Source organism: Halichoeres trimaculatus, unplaced genomic scaffold, assembly GCF_033239565.1.
Source record: "Halichoeres trimaculatus isolate MK-OKI-2021-1 unplaced genomic scaffold, fHalTri1.1 fHalTri1_scaffold_4, whole genome shotgun sequence".
In the NCBI taxonomy this organism is placed as follows: domain Eukaryota; kingdom Metazoa; phylum Chordata; class Actinopteri; order Labriformes; family Labridae; genus Halichoeres; species Halichoeres trimaculatus.
Genome location: NW_027437182.1, coordinates 15,879,213 through 15,901,359, shown reverse-complemented (window position 1 = coordinate 15,901,359; position 22,147 = coordinate 15,879,213). Strand labels below are relative to the sequence as shown.

General features: G+C 39.6%; 1 protein-coding gene across 1 annotated transcript in view; it reads left to right on the top strand.

Moving 5' to 3' along the window:
* Nucleotides 1-22,147, top strand: part of rnf13 (ring finger protein 13) — a 50,207-nt gene that overhangs the window by 7,559 nt on the left and 20,501 nt on the right. Inside the window, exon 4 of the mRNA XM_074668878.1 lies at nt 7,641-7,763. Coding sequence (XP_074524979.1) covers nt 7,641-7,763 — 123 coding nt within the window. The remainder of the gene's footprint in view (nt 1-7,640; nt 7,764-22,147) is intronic.

Genomic DNA, 22,147 nt, shown 5'->3' with positions numbered 1-22,147 from the left:
CTCATTTGTTCCATGATGCACCAAATGTTTATGATAGGTGATAAAATAAGCGCTGCAGGCAGCCACTTAAGCATGTGGACTCTTCTACCATAGAGCCATGCTGTTGCATTCAGAATATAGTTTGGCATCCTCTTGTATTATGCAAGATCCTCTCTGAAAAAAGGATTGTCTGGTTGGCATCATATGCTGCTTCAGAAGTTGTTTAAATATAATTCAACTTCACTGTTCAAATTTGATCTGTTGTCTTTGCTTTTTTCAGTAAAATAAAGGGTTTAAAATATGTTGAAACCCTCAAGATTTATTATTGAGAACATTTTACAGGGCACTTCACCTCTCATTAAAAAAAAAACGAGATTGAATGAAGTTGTAAACATTTTGTGTGAGAAGAAAAAAATCTCTTACCTTTTATTCCACATAAAGATTAACCCTTGCAAGGCTCCAGTGGTATGTCTGGAAAAATCTCTCAGATCACAAGGCAGCATGGATCCCTCAGGATTCTCATCAGAGACCAGGATCTCAAACAGACACTTCCCTGTTTCAAATTACACAACTAACCCATTTACAAAGAAAGGGTCTTAAAACATGGCCATGGGGACTCTGTGCACACTGAGAAGTATGAAACTATTGTGCTTTGTATTATTTCTGTATTTTTTTCTTTCTTTTTTGGTTTGGAGTGAAATCAGAGTTTTATACAGCATAATGGTTTTGAGTAAAAATCAATGAGAAACACTGAATTTTAAACCTAATTTAGAAAACAAAATAATTTGCTCCATTTATGTTAACAGTCTTTTTAGTTTGTTTTCTTGTTTGGTCATGACACAGGGGTAAAGCCGGAATCCTGTTTCATTTTTAGTCTGGTACACATTAGTTCAGAATCAGTAACCATCTTAGCACGTCTCAGTTTCTTTTTTGCAGCAAATTCTCTAAGCACCACTTTGCACTTCTACTTTTGTACCCACTGATCTGTGGACTCATTTTCAGAAGAAATGCATGGTTTTCCTCTTGTGAGTCTTTGTGGTTTGGATGGTCTGACAGCAGTTAAAGAAGCCTGCCTTTGACCAGTGGTGAAGTCTGTGAACTCTGCAAAAAATGTAAGGGTAAAAATAAAAGCATTCATTTTTAGTGTTTAGTGCTGAGATCTGGTTTCTATTTGGTGACTTCATTTTACATTGGAAGCAGCAGAAGGTCATAGACGTATCTTGCTTTGTATTTCTACGTTCATTCCCATTGGATTCTTCAGGAAAGAATTTGATTATAATCGTGTTGTTTATGGAAGGGGTTTGTAAATAGACTTCAGGAAACACTCCTCCCGTATCACCCATCTCCCCAAGTATGACAGAAAACCCATAAGGAGGCTGAAGACAGAGTGGGTACCTACTCAATATATCAAGCAGTTTCTCTTGTTTTCACCACTTCTTCATAGGTGTCCTTAAGCTGCTGTATTTTCAGTTTTACGGCACACAGTTTGGTCTAGTTTTGTTTGTTCAGTGAGTTATGAGTTTGGACAAATTAGCCTTGAGTCAAAAAGCTCATTTACTGGGTTTTAAGCTCCTCAGTTCATTCAGGGGTCGAAACATGTTATTTCATTGTTTGCCTTTGGGCCTGAGGGATTTTCCACAAATGGTGTTCCAAAGGGCAAATATGTATTTAAATGCTCCAATAAATAAACTGGAAAAGGCCTACAGGTTCCCTGAAAATACCTGGACCCTGGATTATGACAGACTTTTGTCCCAGTAATAAGTTTTCAAAGATTTTTAAGCCACGTTATGCTACTTATTTCCTGTACTTCCAGACAGGACATTTATCTTTAGAAATCACTATTTTACCTTTTTATGCTCAGTGTTGACTAAAACTTTTAAGTTTTTAAAGCAAGTACTATTCATATCTTTCAGAAAATGATACAGAAAGTCATATAAAGTAACAATGCTGAATGTTCATACTAAATGTGTGCAGACTTTCAAACCACTACATTTAAATGTAGAAATCCAAACACCAATTTCTGCTCATAGTTCTGCCCCAAACAGGCTTTCAGTGGGCTGGCTAATCAGAGAAGAGGGGGTTTGTTGAGCATTTTAGACAGATGATGATATAAGGGTTTTCCAAAACACTTGTGTGATAAAAATTGGGATATTTTGAGCTGTAAAGCTACTAAAGGTAGCAGCAGAGGGAAAGTATGAACCTCTCTGAAGAAATAAAAGAGAGTTCAGCTTTCATGAATGCATTGTAATGGACATTAAACAGTTGGGTAGTCACTGAATGCATGTATGAGTCATTAAGGCCTCTTCCTGGTAAATGAGCTGTAATGACCTAATCATCCATGTTTACAGCTGATAGTGCACTTTGCTGTCAGAGTTGGGATGACTTAGAAGCTTTACCAGAAATGTCTCAGTTCAGGCATTTCTTCTTTTCTCCCTCACTTCCCCAAACCACACTTCCCTGAGCAATTCTGCCACGCGAACCAGAGACAAACCCACATTTTGCTTACTTTAGACTCCACTGCCCTTGTTTAACTAGCACTCAGATCCACGTTGAATGCAGTATTGGGATAAGAAGAGGTAAAGTGGTCAAAGATCAGAGGTAGTTTACTCGCACTTCTTGTTTTAGTACTGATCATAGAACAGTATCGTGAAGTATTCTGAGCAGAGAGCAAAGCTGGGCTAAAGTTAGTCTGCTTGTGTGTCTGAAAATGAGCTCTAGCCTCAGCTGCTTCCTGTTGTTGCTGTGTTAACTTTGTGGTTTTGACATGTTTCAGGCACGTTACCGTCACCTGAACACCAATAAATCAGACTGGTCTCAAACAGGCTTTAATCTGCTTATAGGAGGCCCCAGCTGGGTCAGTACCAGTTGTTAATTTCTATGTTTCTCCTGAACTAAACCAGAGCAAAGCTGCAAACAAGCTCTGTAGTGAGGTTTTCAGTGGCGGGATTACAAGTGATCACAGTGTTGTAATTTGGAAAAGTTCACCAGAGAAATTCCCACCCTCCCCCTCCCTTTTGAATTCTGTATCAAGAGAAAATCTTTCCAAGTTTGCTGTTGCTCTAGTGTTGTTTTTGTAGAACAACAGTCCAACAAAGTAAAGATACATGGCTTAACTTCTCATTTTCTCAGAAAGCAGCTCTAATAACGCTGCCCCAAAAAAAACTCAGTCAGTACCTCACCAAGCAGAAAGCAGTTATCATATATGGGTGTTACATAAGATATGTTGTATTTAGGTCAAGAAATCTGTGAAACATTTATACCAGACTGCATTTGATCTTTACTGACGTCTGTTTCTCAACCAGGGTTTTCATCATACATCTGAATCACACTGAAACCAAGTACATGAGCTGCCTGATCATGCCCACAGTTTCGTATAAATACAATGAACTTCCATTGGAAAAGATAAAGCGGAAGCGTTAATACGACATTGCAGTTTCTTTTCCTGGGATGTGTTCTAGTTAATTACAGACATTGTTGATTTTACCCATTTAATTAGATGTTTACCATAAATAGAAATAGTTTTTATTCATAGGAGCCATTCTTCTAATCAAAGAAAATGCTCCTTGTACTTCCTGGTCCTTTTCCTTAGATAAGTAAAGGTTGTTTTTTTTCTTTTGGCCTTTCCTGACTTTTACTATAGAGGATAAGACAGTGGCTAAAGCAGGAAACAGGGTAAGAGTGAGTAGTGACATGTGAGAAAGGTACCGCTGGTCCTTGGTGGTCTTGAACCAGGGCAGCCAGTTCAGGGGGCTTCCCTCATAGGGCGTTAAATCCTAGACCACTTGGGTATACCCATGTCCCAAGTAAAAGTACGTTTAACTCAAGTGGCTACCTCTGACCATGAAAAATGAAGCTGATACAGAAATGCTGAAAACTGCAGCTCCCAGTGTCAGCTTGAAGCTGGCTGAATGTTTTACGGCAAAAATAAAAGATGTTTACAGCCTGGTACAAAAAGCGACAAGTCAGAATAGCTCACATCTCTTAACGGCACACAAATTATAGAAGGTGAATTTTCTTCCAGCTCAGTAGTTTAGAAGATATTAAGATTGTGCGTTTGCCCAATCAGGGATACACCAAACCTGACAGGCAGGCTGGCACCCTATGGCTGTTATCCAAGGGGCTCAAAGCCTGCCTCAACTCTGCCTCTTTGACTCTTTTGAGATCAGCTGGAGTTTGGTTGAGTCAGCATTTCCAATGTGGCATCTGATGACAACAGACTTGAAAACTCAGCTTCAGTAACAGATGGGTGACATCATGCAGACTACATCCATTATTATCCACTACAGCAGGGGTCTCAAACTCGTGCCATGGAGGGCCAAGAGGCTGCAGGTTTTCTTTCCAACCAAAAACTCCACCAGCTGATTTCACTGATTACCTCACCTTCAAGCAGAGAGCAGGGACTAATCAGTGAAATCAGCGGGTGGAGTTTTTGGTTGGAAGGAAAACCTGCAGCCTCTTGGCCCTCCATGGCACGAGTTTGAGATCCCTGCTCTACAGTCTATAATTTGACCGGCATACTATAAACTGACTGTGGGCACAATCTCACATTCTGTGGATTGTCATACTTCTAGAAACCTGTGTTGAAGAAATGTTGTGGAAGGTAGTTGCCATTTCGTACGTTATCCTTAGTACTTGCACACTCAGAACACTGTGAGCGGAAAGTGGCTTAAATTAACTTTTGGTTCGACCAAAGTGTTTGTACATTTGGCCCCCTGGACTAGGCTGCCAAGTGATGACTGAATGATCAAAGATAATTTCAAATGTTTCTCAGCAAAAATTAAGTTCTTTCAACATGTCTTGTAAAAACATTTGTTTTGACTTTAGTTACTTTATTTCAGTCACTGAGATTTAAAACTTGGGTGTTATAGTTGAGGGTTGCATACATACAACTTATAGTGACCGGTGACAAATCTGTCAAATGAAACCCAGAATTCTGGTATCAGATTCAATATCTGAACAGGAGAATGCCTGATCTGTGTTCTGCAGTGCCCTGCCTGAAACTAAAGGGAAACACAATTTTTCAGCTGTTTCAGCAAATTTACAGCCTCCACACAATGAGCTCAATGGGTTGTATCCAGTATTATTTGCTTGTTGTGCTTTTATGTTCTAAGCTTTTTTTTTATTTTTGAGTGTTGGCACCCATATTTCCCTCTCTCACTGTACGGTTTCCGTGTACTCTAATGGTGCAACTACATATGTGAGCAAAGTCATCATTTCTACATCACATGGGCCGTGAATGAGTTGCACTCATATGATCATTTTCCAGATTTTGACACCTTGATCCCAGACTTATGCAATGCCAGGAAACATAGCTTAGTTAATGAATAATCTTTTTTCACTGTATCACTGTTTTCTAAGCATAATGAATGCACAAAAATGTACCCAAGAAATGTTGATTGTAGTTTAAATGTTAATCCTAGAACCTCATTTTCACGGCACCAGGGCAGTACAAGATGAAAACATGCTGCTGTACATTAAGACCTCGGTATGTGGAGTAATACCCGTGCCCAGACAGCATTTCATCCTTCAGTCGATGCTTTCAGGAGTTCCCCTCCCTCCTGGGTCATTTCCTGTTTTTCACCACTTGCTCTCATCTCAGCATTCTGCACTCTCACCAGGTGTTGTGGGATTCAAGGCGCTTGTTCCATCCAAAAGAGGGCGCTCTTGCGTCTTGTTTCAAAGCCAGGAGGAGGAATGTGAGGCAGTAGCACAGTGATGTCATTTAGCAGCAAGGCAGGGAGGAGGCACCCAGAGGTGACACCACCACTGGGTGATTCCTCACATGTTTCGCCTTCACCTTTTTATTCATCAGCGGTCCCATTAATGCCAGCAACAACCAGACGGTTCAGTCAGGACACCACTTTGTGTGTCTTTTATTTTGAAGGATGGTTGAATGAGTCACTGTGGTCTTTTTCCTTTTGTTGCTCAGCTGCTATTTTTGAGTCACGCCTGTGAAGCAGACGGTGAAATGCACGCTGAGAAAATCTGTATGGTCTCTGCAGACGCTGTCTTTCTCTGTGTGTGTGTGTGTGAGAGAGAGAAAGTGCTGACGCTCCTTGATATGCAGGTTGTTCTTTTCAAAGTGACGGCATTAAGAGGAGAGAGAGAAAGCGGGAAAGAGCTGTTAGTGGCAGTAAACTCCCAGAGTCCCACAGCAGTCCACACTTCCTGTCTTAACACCCTGCCTCTGACACACACACACTAACACATGCACACACACACAGTGGTGTTAGTTACAGTTACATAAGACCTGCAGGTATATCACATCAACCCCCCATCCCTGGTGTGTTTTCCTTTCATCATCTCTCCTTTATTTCTCTGCTCTGGTTCTTCTCTCCTTCTCATCCGTCTGCCTCTTTTTGTTCTCACCTTTCTATTTTTGTCCTTACCGCTCCGTTTTTTTCCCCTCTTTTGTCTACATTACAGTGGGTGTCTGATTCCCTCTGCCTCCATATTTGTGTCGTCTGCCGTTTCCGCCTCCTTTCTCCTTCTCTTTATCACTCTGTCAGCCTCTCAGTCTAACCCTCTCTTCTCACTATCAGCCTCTCATCAGTCACTTCAAAAGCTGCTGTGTGGAAATGGGACTGAGACAGGAAGCAGCAAAGAGAGAGACGTAGAGATTGCAAATCTCACCGCAAGAGTTTTTCAGGACAAACCATGAAACCACAAAAGTGGAGGTCTTGCTGTCTCATACACTCACACAGTATTTATGTTCAGTAGAAAAAAAGGTTTGCGTGCATTGAACATGCATCCTGATGTTAAATGTCTGTTTGAATTGAAAATGTCACATCTGGGGGCCTCTGCGGAGCTGTCTCCAGACTTTATGATTTTTCTCCCAGCTTGTTTTCACCAGGGCTTTTGTGGATGTTGTTAATGTGGGTTTAATAAAACTTGTGGAACAGACACTGGGACTTGGAAGTCAGTGTGTTGTGTCTACACTCTTTAACCGCACACAGGCCCACTCTGCTGCTCTCTAATATTGGAAAAGAAACTGTGTGGTTTTCTTTTGGAGAGGACTGTTTTCCACTTAAAGAAGATTTCAAGAACATAGACACAATGCTGATCGTACTACTGATGATTGTCACGTTCCTGTAGATGATTTCTGGGATGTGTTGTAAAATAGCAAGTGATTTACCTGTGATTAATAACATCAGCATTTTATGACTTTATTTCTTCAGAATTTTTACATTTATATTATCATTGTGTATGTTTTTTTTTTTTCAGAATTATGACTTTAAGTTCATAAATCTTACCTAAACCTCAAAATTCTGACTTTTTTTTCATGATTCTGACTTTAATCTTATAATTTTGACTTTTTTTTTCTTAGAATTAAGAATTTATTTCCCCTAGATTCATACTTTATTTGCAGAATTTTGACTTTTGTTTTGTAATTCTGATAGGCATTTATTGTGCTTTTGAAAAAAAGAAATAGGTGAGAAGACACGTTTCACTAACTCAGAAATAAAGAATCTTGGTTGCATGGATAAATAATCTTATCAGAGGTCTGTTACTCTTAAAACAAATTTGAACGATGAAAACAGTTTTCTATACTACTCAACACTGCTCTGCTTCAGAACTAGATGTCTTGTTTCTGAATAAATCACTTCAACCTGATTGTATGTCTCTCTCATCATGTTATAAATTTTTTTGAATCCCTACAGGGCTTCCTTATTGGAGCACGGCCAGAAAATGCATGTGAGCCCATCGAGCCCCCTCCAAGGGATAACCTGACGGGCGCATTCATCGTCCTCATCAAGCGCTTTGACTGCAACTTTGACATCAAGGTACAGTACTTACACTTCTCATTGAACATGTCTGTAGTTAAGGATGTAGAAAGGAGTCCTGTCTTGCGGCAGACCACCAAGCTCTGGGTCAATACCGACCACCTCTACACTAGATTCAGGCTACGTATTATAGCAGGGATCCAGATCTTCTGTAGTGAGTCTTCTTTTTAATATGCAGCCTTTAGTGCAGAGAACACATGGGTATAATTGAAAACATCATTTGTTTTAGCAGCTGTTAATTTATGAGGGCAAGCTGCCAAAACTATAATAGTTTTTGTGAGGTTCAAACAGATGCCTGTTTGCTCACATTACATCTCCATCAGCGGCTGCTGTTTTGGAGTCAGTTTGAATGGAGCTCTTAGATCAGCTGGTTCAGACAAGAAAACAGGAAGCAGTTATTTCCCTAAATACAATTTCCTGCTTGAGAGCATATCCCAAACGGCGGCCTCTGTCCTTCTCTGCTCCTGCTGCAGTTTCTTGTGTTGTGCTTCTGTAGTGGAGTTGAAAATGTCTGTTTTGCTCATACGTCAGTGAAGCAGCTAAAAGATGAAGAGCGCTGATTTCTATTTGTCAGCGATGGCATCAGGCTGTGTGTCGTACAGAGGAAGAACGGTGTGGGAAATGTTTGTTTGTGGAAGAGATGCTTAGACTTAAAGATGAAAGGGAAAAAAGTAGCACATAATGGTGAACTCAAGACTTTAACTTTTGAGACTTTATTTTGGGACACTCAGACAACCTCAATTATTAACTGAAAGTATGTTCAGAAAGAGTTTTAGTGTTTGGGATTGAACACTTCTGAAATTTGGCACCAGAGCTGACGTGAAGTGATTTACTGAGTGTTATCAGTGCAGCTCACTCTCTTGACTCCCGGGGCGGATTTGTGTCAAGGCAAAGTTATCCAAAGTAGGGATTTATGTGTGTTTTGATGGGGTGGGGGTAACTTCCCTTGTAAATTTTGCACAAAGGGAAATCTAAACTGTCCAGTTGCAGGGGAGCAACCTTCTGTTACTAGGGTCCTCTTCTGTGTCGTCAACCTCCTGCTTTTCAAGGAGGAACACAGAGAAAAACACAAGAAGGGAAGAAGGAGAGGGAAGGGAAGGGGGCAGGGATTAGGATTCTTAGAGCATGGATGAGTAATGGGGTAGAGGAGAGGAAAGCATGCAGCCTCTTGGTATTTTTCTACATACCTCTTTTCACTCTCTGTTAGACTCTCTAACTTCAGCGTCCTCTACTTTACCTCTTCTGTTTCCACTTTAATCCACTTTCACATTTCCTCCCTGTCACAATTTTTGTCCTATTTTATTTTATTTCCCTTGTATCCCTGCAGCTCTTTTTTTCTCCTCTATTGTAGCTCTGAACGGCCTTATAAGGTCTGACTGCATCACACTTTGATAGAAACATGTTGACAGACACAGCAGTGAGGTGTTTCCTTTTACTGGAGTGAAACCAGACTCCACATAGCTGTGTGTCAGACATGCATACAGTGTATATACTACACACACACCATCTCGCTGTAGTGTGCCAGATTTGCATTCTAACCTTGTACAACCCTCAGAGGAGAAGCTGGAAATTATTGAAGTTTACTGAGATTTTGATGTTTCTGTTGTTTTGATGTACTCAGTTGTTTTCATTTTTCCTCACTGGAGGCAAAATAAGTCTTTTGTGTGTTTCTTGCTATTGTTTCATTGTTTTAGTCCACTCACACAAAAGTGAAAACAACACAAAACAAATAAAAATAAGAAAAAAAAATTGTAGTCAATGAAAATGTCACAAAAATATAAAAAAATAATCCACAAAGGGAAGGCTCAGGTGCCAAGTGGTCAAGATTTGTTTCATGTAACCACAGCTTCTGTGGTTTGATCTGGTTTGGAATCTCCCTACACTTCCTGTTAGCTTTGCCACTCTCACTTATAAAGGCACATTGCCAAGGCTGGAAACCTCTCCGGAAGAGGTCAAGTAACCTTAAGATGTGTCTTTTTTAGGGATGTCCCGATCACGTTTTTTGCTCCAATCCGATTCTGATTTTTTTATTTGGAGTATCTGCCAATCCCGACATTTCCCGATCCGATCTTTCAGCAATGTATTAAGAAAAAAGAAAAGAAAAAAAACTCCTACAAGTTTTCCTTTGAGTTTTTTTTTTATTCTATTTAAATGAAGGTATCATTCTAGCCAACATGGATATAGCTTTTTTCCACTTAGTGCAGCATTAGATCAACAAAATAAAAATAAAGCTTCTCAGTGGTGCACCACAAGGTTACCTTGTATGTATGTGACAATAATGTTGCAATTTTGTTGTGCTTGTTATAATGACAAATAAAGTTCTAATCTAAAATGAATGATGATGTGCTATTATACACGTTTTAATTGAAAACAAGAGCTAAGGCCCCAGGCTTTTCCGATTCCCGCTACCCCCATCTCCGATCGTTAAAAAATGACATGATCAGCCCTGATTCCGATCACATGATCGGATCGGGACATCCCTAGTCTCTCTACCTTGAGCGTGGCTCGTTTTTAGACATGATGTTTTTATTTTTCTGATTGAGCAGATTTGCTCTGTCAGCTGGAAACCAGCAGGTCTATCTATCTGTCTCTTCCTCTCTGGTACATTTCTTGAACTGCCTTTCATTGCCTCCTACTCTGTCTCAGGATCTGCTTTTGTCTAACTTTTTGCCTCCTCACTCAACACTTCAAGCTCAGAGAGGCTACAGCATCACCAAATTGAAACATGATGTTACTTAGTAATTTATTTTGAAATCGATGATCAGCATCTTTGCTGTGTTTGACTCCTGAATCTGGGTTGCCCTGTTCATCTTGAGTACAGACCCCCATGAAACTGTCCGTAGAAACACAAGCCCTGACTGGAGTATGTACACCATAAGAAAATAGATATGTTTGTCTCTAAACACAATAACTGAGGAAAGTCTCTCACAATTCTCAAAATTTAAAGAGCTCTTCCCTGAAATTTTCCAAATTTTGTCAAACATATTCCTCACAACCTGAAGTCTTCCCTTTGGAATGATGGGTGTGGTAGTTTAAAGGAGAAGATGACTCAATAGCATGCTGTGGAAGCCACAGCATAGAACATGATGGTGGCTGAAGCAACAGAGACATGACTATGAAGTCAGTTTTTTTCATTTATAACAATGCTGAATGTCAAAATGTGTGGGCTTATTCACTGCCCTCATCTTCAGAAATGATTCACCAGTTGCATGGTATAAACATCAACAGCCGCACCTGTCTGCTCTTCAGTTCACCCAAACTCTCTGCAGAAACTTTATTTAAAAGAAGTTTGCTGGAAAAATTTGGGGTGAAAGTTTTCACATGTCGCATCCAGTCTTGAAATTTTGGGAGGTTTTCTGAAGTTTGTACATCTCGTGGTTGTCTGTGTCCCACCAACTTCATTCCCTAGCCCCTTCCATTTACGCACACAGATACACACCGTGTACACACTCTCCCTCCCTCTGAGCCGGCCTCAGTTCCCTCAAGACACTGCTGGAAAACAAAGGAATAATAGATTTCATCTTCACTGAGATGGGCACTGTGTGTGAGTGTGTGTGAGTGTGTGTGAGTGATATAGGGGTGTCATGAGCACATTCACTCTCCCTTTACCTCTGCAGCGTTTAGCCAGTGGTGTCCTGCACTGTGTTTTTATGGCTCTGTGGCAGCCATCGGCGATAAAAAGGACACTCACCCACTTAACCCTCCATCAAGTGTGTGTGTAAGAGAGAGGGTGTGTGTGTGTGTGTGTGTTTCGATAGGACTTGACAGAGAGAGGGTCGAATGTTGAGTGTTAGAGACTGTGAGGGGTAAAACGCAGTGAAGGGGTGTTAATAGCAAACTTGCTCTTTGTGACAGAGAAGGAGAAAACAATCCTATTTTGTTTCTCCTTTTAGAAACTACATCTCAAGAGACACAGGGTTTGCACTTCCTGTACACTGAGATTCTTTCAGATGGTGGTGGGGGTGCTTGTTTGTGACCTTTGACCTTTCGGGGGGGTGAACAGGAAACTGTATACCCTTTCCTCCCCTCTCCTTCCCATGAGCAACCCTGCATGTCTCTGTTCATTCGGAGCGAGATTTTATGCAGACTGTCAGTCCCTGCCCTGTCCTCATGTAACACACACACACACACACACACACACACACACACACACACACACACACACACACACACACACACACACACACACACACACACACACTGCAGGTCAACATACACTGAGACATAATGTCCTAGTTATGTAACATGTACTGAGGTATGTGAAGCTCAACTAAAACACGTTTTCTTCTCTTTTTTCTTTCAAGTTCTCATATTTACAGTCTCACTCACACACAGCTTCTTTCTCTCTACTACCCCCTTTCTGCCACCACTGTTAGTTGTCCTCCCTCTCACCTACAGTGAACCAAAACAGCTGAAAACTATCTGTTAACACAACAGAAATATACAGTATGTCTTCAGCTTTAACCTGAATATGAGAATAATGCAAAGATATCCTTTTTAAACATCCTGTGGGTTTTTTCCACTGTCTTTATTCTTTGGAGTTTTCTTCCTGCTAAGTTCTGTCTTGTGCTTTCCTGACGGAGACGTCTGACTGCTATGTTTGTAAATCAGTGAAAATCTGAATCTTATTGCTTTAGAGAACCTGTAAAACAGGTTCTTAAAGGTGAACTTGCTCAGTGAGGCTTCAGACCAAACAGAGGTACGAGGGTCATGAGGGAGTACCAAAACAACAAAGCTGCAACCCTGAGTGCACAACAGGGAGCTAAAACTTGTGAAGGGCATTAAAGCTCATGAAAGGTCGTTGGATGACCACTTTTTTTTTAGATTCTTTTATGTGAAAATACTTTTTGGAAGACCAATTTTTTTTTAATGAAGAAAACACTTGAAAGATAATTACATCTTAATTATTTTTTCATTGATTTCAAGCAGAACAGCTAGTTTCTTGAATAAAAATCCTAATGATTGAAATGTGTATCTCAAGGATAAACATCTTCCATCACACCAATATTTTCTTCAAAGTATAAAAAAAGTGCATCAGTAAAAAAAAACCTGTCTGTAGCCTTGACTTCAGTCATTCAGCAAACCTGAAAGACAGAGCAGGGAGCATTTTTCTGAAAGCATATATTTTAAAAAGGTAATGTTCTTCATTTATGTGAGCATTAAACAATGAGGTTTACAATGTTTTGTTCTTTGTTTACTTGATAGACTGCCATATTTAAGGTAACAGGTACAGTCCAGTCCAGGTGAGACTTTCTGTTCTTTACATTGAAATTAGGACGAGTCTGTATCAGCATGTTGGTATCTGCTGGAACAAGACTGACTGATAAAATGTGATTACATGTGAAATGAGCACTTTTTGAATCTATATTTAAACACCAAAACAGTCACTACATGCCTCAGTCTGACAGGTGAATGCAGGTGTGTTTATGGGTAAATTTCTCTTCCATTTTTCAGTAACATACAAAACATTTTAAGAACGTGTTTTTGTGATCACAACCTTTGGACTTCACTTTCTGCAACTCTGTTTTTTTTGGCTGCCTGACAGTCATATAATGACTGTTAGGAAGATAACCATTGTCCTAAAATCAGCATCATATCTTAACCACAGTTGATGGTTAACTTGATCTACTTTTGAGCCTTTTTATTTCTGTCTATCCTTGTCTTAAATCTTTCATTCCCCTTGTGCTGAAGTAGACTGTTGGCCTCAGTTTTGAAGGGTACTAAACATTGCTTTACAGAAAGGAGAGATTTTAACTAGAGCCCAAGCAGGGCGATTAATCGGGCCAATTATAGCCTGTCACGATTAATCAACATCGGCCAAAATGTAGCCGATTATAACAATTTTTGCTCCGCTCAGATTCTGTTGCTCCTGCTCCTGTGTGTTAACCAATATAAGGCTACTACACAGCATCACACTTTATAACCCCATGCAGGATTAACCTGGGCTTATAAATTCACAAGTTATTGTTTTGGTTGAAATAATTTTGTTCCATAATTGTTTGTTTCAATGTATTGTGTTGTAATTGTATTTATTGCATGTTTTGAAAGCAGCGACATTGTTACTTAAAATCTAGTTAATTCCCATGCATTAAATGGAAGATGAAACTTTTCAATAGCGAGTCATAATTTGTGTTCATATACAGTATTTATCCTGTGTATATCAATGAATTTATTACATATATCAGCCGATATATTTCAGATATTAGTCGATTTATCAGATATCGGTTTCTTTTTGCCCCTCGTATCAGTATCGACATCAACATCAGCCCCAAAAATCCCATATCGGTTGGGCTCTAATTTTAACCTTTGTGAAAAAATATAACATATTCTATTTTTCCAGATATTTTTCAAGGAGGAGATAAAGCTTGGCTCTGTAAGGTGTTAGTGTAGGAAATACTCCTCTGTTGTGATTAATTAATGCAGATTCAATGCATTATGCAAAAGTACAGATTGGCTACTTGAAATGACAGCTTACTGTCTGTGGGGAAGCCCTCTTCCTGACCACGGGTCAGGCTAAGAGACAGTCCAAAACTACTGGCAAAGAAGAAAGGAGACTAAACCCTTCAGTCTGGTAAAAATGCCTTTTGTCTTTTCAGTAAGCTGCAAACTTTAATAGGGCACAGATTGGCTGTCACTCACAGAATAATCTTGTTTAAAACCAGTGGTGCTATATAACAAAAAAAAGTGATAGGATGAGCTCGATATAATTGTTTATAACTGAATTTACACTGATATTCAACTTTTTAAAAACATTTTCATTTCTTTTTTTTTTTGAACCAAGTGTTTCAGTTATGACCATTCGTGATCCAACTGCATACCAGATGACAACATCTCAGAATTTAAGAGACAGTCGTTTTTTTGAGGGGGCACCCCTGAGAAATAAAGGACAGTAATACTAGGAATATGACTATATTCTCTTAATAATTCACTTTACATTTAAAGCAAACCTCAAAGGTTGTCCCTGTGTGAATACTCCCACTGCATTCAGCAATGACAGATTCTGTGCAGATGTGTAGCTCTCTTTTTACACCATCTGTTTCCAACTACCTGTATGGTATTGTTAATAATTGGGAAGTATACATGGACCTGTTAACTAGGGTTGTCCCGACATTACATTTTCACTTCCGATACTATACCGATACTGCAGCATTGAGTATTGGCCGATACGATATCAGCATTAAACATGCACACTTTTATTACTTATTTTGTAGTATGTCTGTCATGTTAAAAAAGGCTTGATTAAGTGATATTAGTCAAACAAAGAACAGTAGTCCGCAACAGTAGGCATGAGGAAAAACTGACCCATTTATTATTAATCAATGGGTAACAACATTTTAACATTAAACATAACAACTAGTAATTGAATAAAATAAAGAATAAATTAGAAGACCCAGAAAATAACCTAAACAAATCAAATAAAAATAGCAGGAGCGGAGTCTGGAATGGACTGCTTATATCGGAGATTTTAGATGCATTCCGATATAATTCGATACTTTTTTTTTTGCTGATATCGGACCGATATCCAATATCAATATCGGACTGGGACACCTCCACTGTTTACCATTATCCCTCTGCTGGTCACTTGTTGTCTTAAACTGAGGCTGCTTTTAATCAAATAAAAAAAACGTACGTCTCAAATACAAAAATTTACTCCAACGTCAGAATGCTGTAGTTGATAGAGAGCACACACCTCTATTCAAAATGTTACAGCTGGGATCAAATGAAAGGAAATATTGGCATAAATATGCAGGTGAAAGTCCCCAGCTTATCTTTAGGTGTGGCTTTGTTTGTCTGCTTCTCTTCCTCAGGTCATTATCAACAAGTCAAACGTTTGTGCAGGGCTTCAGATGAACCAGGATTGGTCTTGAGGACCTTTTATTTCTCACTTACAGCATAATGTCCCCCTATCGTAATCTCCAAGTGTAAAATCATCTCATGTGACTTCCACAAAAAGCTAAAGTTAGTCTGAATTTGTTCTGCTGGTTGGTAATTTCCCATCCAGCCTTGCTCCCTGCTTCCATCTTACAGTAAGTGCATTTTATTGTGCTGCCTGTTTGTGCTGCAGTGACCTCACTCCCCCTGAGCTACACACACAATCAAAAAATCACACACACACTGACCTCGGTCTTTACTCAAACAATGATCTAGCATCCTGCAAACGCTCACTCAGTCTCATGACAGGGTATGACTATGGCTGACTGGGTGTATGACTAGCTCGAGTGTGTTTGTGTTGCTGTGTGTGTTAAAGGAGAAAGAGGAGCAGAGAGAGAAAGGCTGTATCTCATTTGGTTGTGTCCTTTTTCTAAGCTGTTGTTTTGTCTGCAGCAATTTGTTGTGGCAACAAACAGCTCAGCCCGGTCTCTTTTTTGCCTATAGGGTACACACACACACACACAAACACACACACACACACACAGACTAACTCACACTCCTGGTACGCTTGCACCCATCGGGCGCAATAACTTAACTAGAGATCACGTCTTGGTTCCTGAAACTTTCTCCACACTTAAAAGTGTTTTGTGCAGAATTTTAGGAAAAAAAAATTTCTCCTTAAGGGCCTTTTTCTTCTAAAGCACATTTCACACATATATACACACACACACACCTTTGCAAACACTAACACTGCTATAATCTGCCTGTCTTACCTTAAATGGCTTGAAGTAGGTTAGAATACAACTTAATTCATGTGTAACAGAGTAACTGATTGCCTCATTACAATGTAAAGACATTTGCATTTATTTATTTAGCACTTTGTTCCAAAGGAAAAGAAGAATCGATACAGTGTCTTTTTTAATCTCTAAGACAGCCGGGGTGCAAACACAGTCTTTCTAACACAAATAAAAGTGAGTTGCATGAATTGCAGCTGTGTGTGTTATCAGTGTGCATAGCCTCTCCCTGCAGTTTACGGTTTTATTGAACTCTTTATCTAATCAACCGTCTGAACCTTGAAACTAAAACCCAGCTCGGCTCTGTGCTGCATTCCTCTGAAAGACTGAGGAGGAAGAGAGGGATGAAGGAGAGGAAGGGGAGGGGAGAGGGGGAGGATGAGACAGAAAGGAGGGGAGAGGCAGGAGGGAGGAAGCATGACAAAAGTTGGTAGTTTTGTTATAAGGAGGGTAGCAAGGGCAGAGAGAGGAGAGGAGAGGAGGAGGGTTCAATTTACCGAAGAAGGGAAGAGGAAGAGAAAGAGGGGGAGTTCAAGAGGAACTGAAAGTGGAGGAGGAATAAAACCGGAAGCTTGTGAAAGGGGGAGGTGTGAGGTGAAAACTTGAAGAGAAACAGAGGGGTTCAGGGAGAAGGACGAGCATGATGGGAGGAGAATAAGGAAGACTAGAAAGGATGAAGGAGACACAGATGCCTGGTTAGGAAAGGTGAAGAGGAAATGAGGACCTGATTTGGAGCCGCTGTCTAAACAGTGAAGGAGCAACACAGGAGCTCAGATATCTGGGACAGTTTTAAAACTGCAAATCAGAGAAGGTGTGCTTTTACAAACTTCAGAGACCTTTTTTGTCAAGGCAAAATGATCCAATCAAAAGCTCTGTGTCTTATAGTAGCTTCCCCTGAGGACGCAGGGACTATTTTAGGAAATAGGAAAAAAACTTGTTTTGTTCAGGTCTGAAGAGGAGGATGTTAAAGAAAATGTTAAAGATTATGACAAGAGTATAAGATTTAAAGGAAGAGATGCAGAAAGAAGGGATTAAACAAAAAGGCTAAATTTGGATGGAGCAGATGAATGTGGTAGAAATGTGGTGATAATTCAAGAGTATCCAAAAGTAAATTAAGATATAAAACGTGACAAACTTTGGACTATGGGTCTCTGCTTCAAAGTAGATGTGGACTTAAGCATGTAGTCCTCACAACCTTGTTGGCCTGTGTGTTGTAGCAGTATGAACTAAACTTTTGGATCGTTAGAGCTGTCCTCAAGTGGACACTTGAGGAACTGCAGTTTCCAGTGCTTCTGCTTTGGAGTCATTGTTTCCATCCAGGTTGTTGCTAGGCTCACATACATGAGTTTGACAAGCATGTACGGTCAGTACTAGGGATGGGCGAGTACCGGTGTTGGTATCAGGTATCAGGCTTCCGATATAAGCAGCTGATACTCAAGGCAAAAAAACATCCAACATCAAGTAAGTCCTCCTTGGCAGTAGTTGGCGCTACATTGCTGTTTGACACTACAGCAAATGTGCACCAGGTCCTTTTCAGCCAACATGAATGAAAACGGTTTTAATTTGAACTTCAGTTCATTTAAAAGAGTTACCAAGACTCAGAGAGTTGTTAGTTTTATTTTACCCTTTTGTTAATTCATTAAAAACAAATCAGTAGGAGTTGTTTATGTTTTATTTTGGACTTAATTGCAGAGTGAAAGTGCTGTCTTTGTTCAAAATGATCTGTCACTGTTAATTGTAATAATAATAAGCAAAGGCTTCAGCCTACACCTTTTTTGGTCTTGTTTTGTTTGTTTTTATTTTTTTGAATGTTTGGGGTTAATGCAGGCACTAACGTAGCACATGTTTGCTTGCAATTTCTCACTTTAGTGTTTGTAAGTGAGATTTCATGTTTAAAGTGACTAGGGATGGGTAACGAATTAGGTACTTTTATAGGTAATGACTGAATTCTGTCAAAAGTACTGGGTACCGATTCAGATAAAACCAAAAGGTACCATGTTTAGGTACCTAAGTGCATCCTTGTGACTGTGAGGGAGTGGAAGAGTAGGTGATTTTCCATACTGGACATGAACACAGCATTGCAAGGTTATATATTGAAGAATAAATATGTATAAATTAAGTATTTTTATATTCTATTATTAAACAAACTGATATTTTTTTTACCACATAAACACAAAAAAGTACCGGGCATTGGTACCGTTAAGTACTGGTACCGATTGGTAGGTACTGGGCATTGGTACCGTATCGTTTCAAATGTGAAAGGTACCCATCCCTAAAAGTGACTGAAATAAACTTAACTAAACTAAACTAAACTAATTGTTTTTTTTGTATCAAAAGTACTAATAGTGGTATGAGTACTTGGTATCAGTAAGCATTAAAAAGGGAGTACTGGTTCTAGTATTGGTCTGAAAAAAAAGTGGTATCAAACATCCCTTGTCAGTACAAGCAGGTGTTAAAATAGATGCTTTTCACACTCAGCTGTTTATTGAGAAGACTGCAGATTTGTCAATTCATGGCTTATTAATTGAAATACACTGAATACAATACACTAATACACTAATCAAAGAAAAAAAAAGGATGTCTTCTGGATTTGGACTTGTACATGACCTGTGTTGTGTGAGAAAGATGAGCCGTGCGGCTCAGGCTTATTTACACAAAGCTTAGCTCAAGTCTGCTCTATGCAAATTCACAGCAGTGACTGCAACAAGCGACACGCAGATCATTGAAACCTGCCTGAGCTGAGCATGACAGGATTGTGGGTTACAGCGGGTAATGAAGAAAAACAGGAGTATGATGACATTTTTTTTTTCTTTTTGGATGAGAAGATGTCAGAGTCAGAGAGGGGAGGAAGGATGGTCGATGTTTGAGCTGCAGCACTGCATGAGGAGACTGTACAGTGCTGGCAGCAGACAGGCACACAGGAGAGAAGATGCAGCAATTATTGACACACATACACACACAGTAGTGATGCAGCAATAATTAGTGATGCTATCAGCATTCTCCGTGTCCTCACCAGCAGATACTAGTATAAGAATAGAAAGACAGACATAACCTGTGGGTAAAGGACATTGACTACATATAAGAATGGATTGCATGCCAGCTCCATCAATTATATGAAAATAAAGCCAATTTATTAACACAGCAGGTACTGACATCTTGGGTAACTGAAGTATTTGGTTGGGAATGTTTTCACTTCACTTTTCATTGCTCATCATTTCATTTTCACTTCCTGACAAGAATGTATGTGGACTCACTTTTCTACATTGAATTGATATGTAATCCACTCACAAATTTGAAAAATCATGATATTGCTGCTTCTCCTCACTATAGTGATTAAATAATGTCTGAAATCTGATGCCAGTATTAAAGGCTTCCTCCAACGTTAGTGCAGAGTGATTGGATACTTACTCGCTGAGAGGAGTTTTCTCCCCTCCCACCGTGTGGACTCAAAGACAAAGACCTAATGTGTGGAATGTAGTTGTACGCAAAACCGAAGATAGCGCACTTCATGGACCATTGATACTGTACCAAACAGTTCAGTATATTGAGAATTTCCCTGACAGTTTATCAAGTATGTTCTGCTATTTTTTGGATCTAAAAGGTTGAGTTGATCAGCATCACCAAGTCAGTCTGCCCCAGGTAGCTGTGTTCACACTCCACTATCCAACTATCCTTGAACATAAAAGTATGTGTACACAAAAATATCAAGAAGAAAAATACTTTTCTCCTATTTTACAGACAACTTTGAACAGTTTTAAGCACTTTTGTCCACATTCATTCAGCCCCACACATTCTCAGGCAGCTGCATGATACAACCACTCAGTGTAGTGCTGCTTTGGCATTCAAGGTGCTGCAAGCTGAAGGACATGTAAGCTCCCTCAGTTTAAAGTGCACTTAATACAGGGTTCAGCTGGGTTTCATGAACACACAAGGACACACAGGATTTTAGAAGCACTGAACTAAAACAGCAGCTTCTAAAATATCTGGCTCATAACCTTAGGATAAAATTGTAAATGCTTCTTTGAGCTGTGAGAGGTTGTAAAGTCATCTTCTCCAACGCACCTGAAATGAAGAGCACCTGTGCCAGTATGAGAAGATATAATAGGGAGTACCACTTTTCTTTTCAAGTGTCTGCATCTACAGAACAAGATTCTCCTCAGATACGTTGTTGCCTTTGTTGGTACACTTGACCCATGGCAACCAGAGAGTATTATGAGATTTCAACGAACAGAAGACGTAGAACGGTTGTGGAGTTCATGTCACTTTATTGATATTTCTGAAATGCTTATAAAGGGAGGTGCCACTAAAGTAAACACAGGCTGCAGTTTTTGATTAAAATTTGCCACAAGAACAAAGTGACTTCCACCCTTGGATTTCTTCACCATGATCCTTGGAGTTACTACGATAACCAGTTGATTTGATGGAGAGCTTTACTTTTACTAAGGTCACACTGCAAAAAACTGAAATCTTATCAAGTGTTTTTGTCTTTTTTTTAAGTAAAAATTGTCTTATTATACTCGATATGAGCCACTTTCAACTTATCAATCCAGAAAAATGTCTTGTTTCAAGTTATCAGAGTACAAAAATGAGGTTTGAATTGCTTGTAACCAGAAAAAAAATCTGCCAATGGGACAAGAAAAAATTGCTTGAAAATTTCCTTGAGACTAGAACAATGTCTTAATACAAGTAACTTTTCTCTTGTTCCATTGGCAGATTTTTTTACTGGTTATGAGCAATTCAGACCTCATTTTTGTCCTTAAATAACTTTAAACAAGACATTTTTCTGGATTGGTCATGTGAATTTGGCTCATATTGAGTCTAAAAAGGAATTTTCTACTGAAAATAAGACAAAAACACTTGATAAGATTTCAGTTTTTGCAGTGCAAATATTTCTCACACATTGTACTATTTTAAACCCAGTGACCCAAAAGCTTTAGGGGCTTGTTAAGTTCACTTAAAAAGCGTCAAAAACAAAAGCGAATCAAGCCAAGTCAAATTTGTCTTTTTAAATTCATAACTGGACAATCTTATGTATAAAGCCCTGCAGTGTCCTGCAAGCCAAGTTTAAATCTGACCAGCACTCCACAGGGTGCCATGATGAGAAAAAAACAGTTCCCACTTTGTTTGCAGGCCAAGACCTGATGGTACGAAAAAAGGAACTAGTGTTGACTTTGGAAAGCAGGAAAAGAAGAATAACAAAAAGGAAAAGTATCTGGAGCCAAGTGGTGATGTCAAGATGTTGAGGAAGGAACTAAGTCCCAGTTTTTCAGTGTGGTTTCACTTCAGTGATGCTGATCTTTAATATGATGAAGTGTTGGTCTGCAGTTATGGGCTACATCCCAGCCGGATGGTGGACAGTAGTTTGTGTACTTGTTTAAGTTTGTATGTCTACTTCCATTCTACTTCTTCCTTTTTAGCCTCTCCGTCTCATGTTTCTGCCTCTCCTCAGCCTGTCAGGAATGCATTGAAGGTCCTTATCTTTGCCCATGCAAACACAAGGGTGAGCCAGCAGCAGAGGTTAAATTCCTCTGCAGATCTCCAGCAGACAGGCCATACCACACGCTGGCATCCAGATAATGTTCAGAGAAAACATGCTGCTTTACCTTCACTGTACCTGACCATAGGGGCTATAATAGGAGACACTGAGTGTGTACAACAGCCAAACTGTGCAGGCTTATTGGTGTTGTCTACTTTGAGCTCCTTCATTTGATCATTTCA